This window comes from Lactuca saligna, chromosome 6, assembly GCF_052625555.1.
Source record: "Lactuca saligna cultivar CGN05327 chromosome 6, ASM5262555v1, whole genome shotgun sequence".
In the NCBI taxonomy this organism is placed as follows: Eukaryota; Viridiplantae; Streptophyta; class Magnoliopsida; order Asterales; family Asteraceae; genus Lactuca; species Lactuca saligna.
Genome location: NC_136422.1, coordinates 86,964,026 through 86,971,592, shown reverse-complemented (window position 1 = coordinate 86,971,592; position 7,567 = coordinate 86,964,026). Strand labels below are relative to the sequence as shown.

Below are 7,567 nucleotides of genomic sequence, written 5' to 3'. Positions count from 1 at the left end.
GGTGGCATGATAAGTAGGAGTAGGGTGTAATATTTCTAATGTTATGTTGTGTTGGAAGTCACTAAGCTTTGTACTTACCATTTTATTCTATTAATGATTATTACAGGTACATCGGGTACCAACAAGGGTAAGGGTTCGACTTAACTGTACACTGACGAGCTTGAAGATTGGGTCCTTGTAATAAATTTTATTATGAATTTTAAGGCTTTTATTATTCTATTATAACTGAGTTATAACAAATGGTTTATCTACAGTATGTTTGCAATTACTAAATTAGGGATTTGAATTTTATAAAATGCTTAAGTTATATTATGGATGGATGTTTTTTTTATAAAATGCTTAAGTTATATTTTGGGATACTATAATTGGTGTTTTGGACAAAGTGAAATTTTATTTGATGATAAACTATGTTTTTATTAAGAGTTGATGTAATTTCTTTTACTGTTTAATGCAATTTTATAATGTTTATTTTGTTATTATTTTTTTTTGGAAAAAGTCGACTTATTTTTGTATTTATTTTAATTAATTCTATCACATTTATGTAGTTGAATTGTTATGGATGTTGCTATGAAATATATTTTGTCAAACTTTTTCTGCAACATAACTAGGTTGTGGTAAATTTACTACAACATATTTGATACATCATAGTAAATTCACTATGGAATGTTTGCTACAATATTACCCATAGTTGATTTGCTACGAAAATTAGCTACGGGGCTAGTTTGTAGTTAATTTGTAACAAAATTAGGTCATAGTAAATTTACTACAGAATACTAGCTACACCATTACCCGTAGTGGATTTGCTAGAGAAACTAGCTACGAATTTAGTTTGTAGTTAATTTGCGACAGATTTACTACGGATCGGGGCATAGTTAATTCACTACGGACATGCTACGGAAATAAATTGTAGTTAATTTGCTACAATGTTGCTACGGATGTAGTCCATAGCAAGTTTTCTACGAAATAAGTTTGTTGTAAATTCCATTGTGAAGGTGCTACGGATTCCGTAACGAACCTTTACTAACGAAGAATTTGCCTACATAATGGATCCGTAGCAAATTCCGTTGCTAATCGATTTTAACTACGGAATATCATATTTTAGCTGCAGAATTTTTCCGTCGTTATTTCGACTTTTTCTTGTAGTGAAAACCGTAGTCAAATAATTGTCAAAGAGTAGTCCAATTGTCAGATACCTTACACGGAGATATTGTTTGAAATGACAAATCTACTGTTGGAAATGACAATACATTATGCATGCTACAAAGCAATAGTCAAAGTCTATAAAACCATAGTCAAATAATTGTCAAAGAGTAGTCCAATTTTCAGATACCTTACAATACATTATGCATGAAACGTCAAATATATTGTTCGAAAAGACAATACATTATGCAGCCTACGAAGCAGTAGTCAAAGTCTATGAAACCGTAGTCAAATAATGTCAAAGAGTATCCAATGGTTAGATACCTTACACGGAGATACTGTTTGAAACGACAAATATATTGTTCGAAAACACAATACATTATGGACCTTGCCTTTACAGCTCTTACATACATATGTGTCTGCATGTTGTAAGGCCCTTACCTCCACAACATTAGGCACACTAAGTAATTGGTAATTGTCTCTTACAAGTGATTTGAAATGAGTTTGTCTGACGGTGTCCATGAAGAAAGTTTTAACAACTTGCCTACCTTTATAACCTACGGCGAACCAACCCGCATACTCACACTCACATCAAAACGGATTTGATGGATCGTTTCCAATCTTGTTTTCCGGCTATTGGATGGGTGGTATATTTCTTTTCCAAATTTCTTTTGTTTCTTTACATTTGTTAATATTGTACATTTAAAGTAATTGGTTTTCACTCTTAAAAAATACAGGTTCATGCATTCGTAAATTGTTTCTTGCATGTCCTCTACATAAGTAGTGTCCATGCATCCTAAGAATGCGTTGATCTATTTCATAGTTGGTACAACACAATTATTAGTTTTCAAACTAATTTAAATCTTTTTAAGCACAAAAAATAAACAAACCAAAAGCACATTACCACATATTGAATACCAACAAAACATAGTTCAAACCGATCCAAAATATCGGTTTTGATGAAAGTGTAACTATGGGGATTTGTACGCTGCATGTTATGGAGGTAAACAGGCAAGTTGGTAAAGCTTTATTCATGGTCATTGTATTTGAAACTCATCTTTAATGTTGACGAGTTAAACAGTAATTTAGTGATAAGTCTTTCCGTAATTCACTTCAAAATCTATTAAAAGGAATAAAGTAGTAGTCAAATGATAGTAAACAGTAGTCAACGGCTATAACACAGTAGTGGTAGTCAAATGCTAGTAGATAGTAGTCAATGGCTGTAACAAATTAGTCAAATTACATTGATGTGTCCGAAATTCACTGTACGATAAGACAACGCATAAACTAGTAATTAAATGCTAGTAGACAGTAGTCAATGCCTGTAACACAGTACTCAAATTACAATCATATGTCTGATATTCACTGTACGATAAGACAACACATAAACTAGTAGTCAAATGCTAGTAGACAGTAGTCAATGTCTGTAACACATTAGTTAGATTATAATCATGTGGTAAGCCACTTACCTCTACAACCTTAGGCACACTAAGTAATTGGTAAATGTCTCTTGTAACTGATTCGAAATGAGTTTCTTTGATAGTGAGCATGAAGAAAGCTTTTACAACTAGCCTGCTTACCTTCATAACCTAATCCATTTGTTCATGCTGTTAAAAAAGACATAAATAACATAAGTTGTCATTTTTAGCTTACAATAAAAGTATGTTTTTAGTATGATTTTCATGTATTATATGTTGGTTTTGTTTTTTTACATAGTTGTTCGTCAGAAAAATATCCGGATTTCAAATCCGTTGTTAGTACATCATTGGTTTTACCCTCCAAACTATGCTTCGTGCTGTTAAAACCGACATTTAATAACATAATTTTTCGTTTTTTAGCTTACCATAAAAGCATGTATTCAAGTATGATTTTCATGTTTTATATGTTGGTTACGTTCTTCATACATTGTTGTTCGTCAGAAAATATCCGGATTTGAAAAGAAATTAGAATTACAAATAAACATAACGTTAGTAATAAACATAACATAAAACATAAAGGAAATTAGAATTACAAGTGAACATAACATTACTAATAAACATAACATAAAACTGAATGGATATTTGAATTATAAATAAACATAACATTGATAATAAAGATAACATAAAAACTGAAAGGAAATTAGAATTACAAATAAACGTAACATTAATAATAAAGATAACTTAACATATTACTAACATGCAAATGGTGGTAAGACGGCCATATTTTCAACTGGTATTTCCCAATGCAGAAGAATTGGAAATTAGATACACCACAGAAGTCAACTTATAATTTACCAATTGATGTCTTTCTTCAACTGTAAGCTTTCTTAGCGATGCTATACCATGTTCACAAGGTATGCCACATTTTTTCCATTTGCCGGAAGTACAAATATCACGTTCAACTTGCACCATTTCTATTGTTAAATTTAAACTCACTTCAAATTTTTTACTACCAATATGTGTAACCTCATAACCATTAGACTGGTTCATTCTTCTTTCAAGCACGTATTGTGCATAAGGTGTAAGATGACCATGCATTTCCTCTGTGAAATTATTTGAGTTACAATCAAATATGGGGTATAATAAGGTAAAAGTTAAATAACAAATTAATATTTATTACCTCCGAATGCAGCTCGATAGTCGTACACTGTTTGTGTATCGACTGATGGACCACTTCAATGATTGACGTTATTGGTAACTCGTGCGTGTTTGTTTTTAGCCAATTCAATCCAATCAAAATGCTGATATATTTCACATTGAAACGAACTTTAGGAAAAAAGGATCGAGCCCATTTTTCAATTGCAATATTTTCAAGCCAGCGAAGATCATTCCCATTAACCTCATTTGTTAATTTGTTCAAACAAACATAAAATTCAGACACATTATAAGTTTTGCATGTCTTCCAGAACAACTGTTCCACAACGGTACTTCCTATGGAAGCCCTAACTTTATCGGCTATATTTTAACAACAATACCCATGATATGAATCTGGGTATACCCGCTGAATGGCGTAGTCTATGGAATCAGACACATGGCTTATGAAACCAACTTCAATAGTTTCACCTAAGCATTCTTTTAACCTTGTCACGAACCAAATCCAAGCCTCATCACAGTCTATGCTTCCCAAAGCGAATGCTATGATTAGGGGTTCATGATTACCATCAAAAGCAAGAGCAACATACATTGTCGTTATGTTGGCCCCAATAAAGGGTACATGACGAACAAATATTATTGGTATCATGGATGTGAGAAAGGTAGTAATCTGTAAGAAATGATACGAACATTAGGCAAATATGAACTTGAAATAAATAATAACTTAGTATAGAGAAGGACATACCACGCATCCCAATGCGACAAAAAAAATTGAAACCGGTCTCTCATATCTTTCTTAACAATTGTGAAAGAGTTACGATTTGTTCTTTCAAGATTATGAAAGAATATTAGTAGGTTCGAAAAAAAAAATTGTATACCTCATTGAATCCACTCATTTTGCCTATTCGTATGTTCAATGAATAATGTGTCCACTATAAATGGACTTCATTTCAAATGGAATGCATAAATGGTAATTAGAATCATATGTCTAAAATTCACTATATGATAAGACAACACATAAACTAGTAGTCAAATGCTAGTAGACAGTAGTCAATACGTATAAAATAGTAGTCAAATTACAATCATGTGTCTGGAATTCACTATACGATAAGACAACACATAAACTGGTAGTCAAATGCTAGTAGACAATAGTCAATACCTATAAAATAGTAGTCAAATTACAATCATGTGTCTGAAATTCACTGTACGATAAGATAACACCTAAACTAGTAGTCAAATGCTAGTAGACAGTAGTCAATACCTATAAAATAGTAGTCAAATTACAATCATGTGTCTGAAATTCACTGTACGATAAGACAACACATAAACTAGTAGTCAAATGCTAGTAGACAGTAGTCAATACATATTACATAGTAGTCTAATGGCAGTATATAATTGAAGATATATTTACCTGTCAACACTAAAAAAAAATTACTTCTCATAAACCAAAAAAATGACAATTTGCAATTGTGGGGCCCAAGGTATTATAAGGACCTCAAGAACTACCAAAAACCCTGGACGGTTATTTTACGCTTGTCCTAAAGGTATCTGGGTTGTCTTATAATTATTTATATTATAAATTTTTAGTGAATATTTACACATTATACATAATTTTTTTGATATTTATTTATTTTCCACCATAGCCTGGGTTTATTTGTTGGGTGGATGATGCAAAAGACAATAATTCGTTGATAATTTCTAACTTAGATCAATCGAAGAATAAGCTTCAAAGTAAAATACTGCATTTGAAGATAGCGTTACTTTGTAGTTGGATTTCCTTTTTCATCTCCTCTGATCTTTCTTTCATTTTCACACTACAATTTTTTTTATTGTTTCTTTGATTTCTAAATTGATAACAAATTTACATTAAATATACCATTAGATAGCAGTCAACGACTATAAGATAGTAGTCAGAACCTATAAAAAATAGTCAATCGAATAAAATAGTAGTCAAACACTAATAGACAGTAGTCAAAACCTATAAAAAAGTAGTCAAATAACAATCATGTGTCGAATGTTCACTGTACGATAAGACTATACATGAGGTAATAGGTAATGGCTAGTAGATAGTAGTCAAATTCTATAAGAATGTAGTCAAATTAGAATAATGTCTTGGTACGATATGACAACACCTAATATAGTAGTCAAAAGTTATTTGACAGTAGTCAAAGCCTAAAGTAGTTATTTTGTCAATTATATACAGAGACTTAAATGTATGCGTATGAGATTTACAAATCATATATTAGTGGTTAATATATAACCCTCATACACATACAATCATGTCCATCTCTCAAGAAAAATGGTGGTTGATTCCACAAGAGAAGCGAATGCAAATGTTAATAAAAGAAAAAGAGATCAAGAACGAGATTAAAGGCGTTGAAGAAGATAAGAAATGGTTGGATAACTTACAAGCTGATATTTGGTCTAAAATGAGGTCAGTTCAAGACAATGAACGCGACATTAAAATCTGCAAGGATTTGGGTACGAGATGCAATAGACTATGCCAATAAAGAAGAGGTTAAAATGAAAAAGATTCTCAAAAACATACAAAAAATTACAATTGGGTGATTCAAGAAAAAGCAAAATTTCCAAATGGTTTTCTAGATGTTTGAATTTAATAATTATTGATTAATCAAGTAGTAAGTTTATGCATTATTTATGAGTTTATCTATTGTCACACCCCCAAACCAAGGATGGCGGAAACGTCCGGGGGTGGAGGACTTTATGTACAGTATCTGTGACAACTGTCAATTCAGGTCATTCTTGGACTCATGCATCTTTATAATAACCATTCATGCACAACATGCCATGACCTAGTAGTATAAATTAGGTCAAAAATCTTGCATAAACTAGGATCCAACTAAGGTCTAGGACTAATATACTTGATACTTACAATTCTAGTAAGTTGCTTAGCTACAATAGGAAATGCCAATACTATAATTAGAATAAGCTTCAAACTTTGTTATAATTGAAATAGGGTATAAAACTCTAAAAATAAATTAAAACACTCTAATTATACTTCAACATGTTGTTGAATATCAATCAATGTTCCAAAAACTCTAAACAGCCAAAAATCCAAATTTATAAATCTTAAAGCTTAAAAACTTTATAAAATTTGGCTATAAACTTTCTAATATCAAATTTTATTAATCAAATTATGGATTATACCAATGAAATAGAAATATAAATTACAAGTATTAATCATAATTTATTAGTTAAAAACAAGATTTTTAAATAAATCAAAAATTGCTTAAAGAATCACTTTTATAAAAATTAGATTTTTATAAAAATTAGATTTTTATAAAAATTAAGGAGGGATTTTTTATAAAAATTTGAATTTAGGAGAGAGGAGGCTTTAATGCCTCAAAAATCTGGCCATCTCCCCTCTCCCCATGCACTCTCTTCCCAAAACTCATGATTAAACTCAAACCCACACTCCACCTCTTCTCTCTTCACTCTTCTCACTTCACTCTCTTCACACACTTCACCCTCTTCCTCTCTCTCTCTAAACTCACGAAATTTCTCTCATTTCTCTGCCAAATTTCAAGACTTTGAAGACCTTGAAGTGTTCTTACTTCTCTCAAGATCATAACCAAGGTAAACAACATCATCTTCTTCCATAGTTTGATGATTCTACTTCTTTTCCTTCTTAGATTTCTCTTCTTTTAGGATTCTATGCCTTTCCATGGCTAGAAATCTTTATTCTCCCCTTGTGGTTTGTAGATTCTCACCATAACACAATGCATGTGTTTGAAATGGTGAAAATCCGGGATCAAACCCATGCAAGGAGTGAAAAAGATGCACATATGATCATGTGACATCAAAACATAATATTTCATGTTCTTCTCCATTTCTTG

General features: G+C 31.5%; 1 protein-coding gene across 1 annotated transcript; it reads right to left on the bottom strand.

The window, feature by feature from the left end:
- Positions 1 to 2,441: 2,441 nt before the first annotated feature.
- On the bottom strand, positions 2,442 to 4,302 carry LOC145002767 (uncharacterized). The gene is made up of 5 exons (XM_078961964.1): positions 4,164 to 4,302; positions 3,739 to 4,073; positions 3,414 to 3,659; positions 2,610 to 2,729; positions 2,442 to 2,462 (listed from the first exon to the last, which is right to left on the bottom strand). Exons 1-5 carry the CDS (start codon positions 4,300 to 4,302, stop codon positions 2,442 to 2,444), a joined length of 861 nt encoding a protein of 286 aa, XP_078818090.1.
- Positions 4,303 to 7,567: the final 3,265 nt, after the last annotated feature.

Bases quoted from the DNA above. Each gene is read 5' to 3' on its own strand.
- LOC145002767 (XM_078961964.1), bottom strand. From the start codon at position 4,302: ATGTATGTTGCTCTTGCTTTTGATGGTAATCATGAACCCCTAATCATA. The intron at 4,074-4,163 runs GTTTCATAAGCC...GTTAAAATATAG, and splicing joins AGGTGAAACTATTGAAGTTG to CCGATAAAGTTAGGGCTTCC. The intron at 2,463-2,609 runs GTAAGTGGCTTA...ACTGTGTTACAG, and splicing joins GTGTGCCTAAGGTTGTAGAG to GCATTGACTACTGTCTACTA.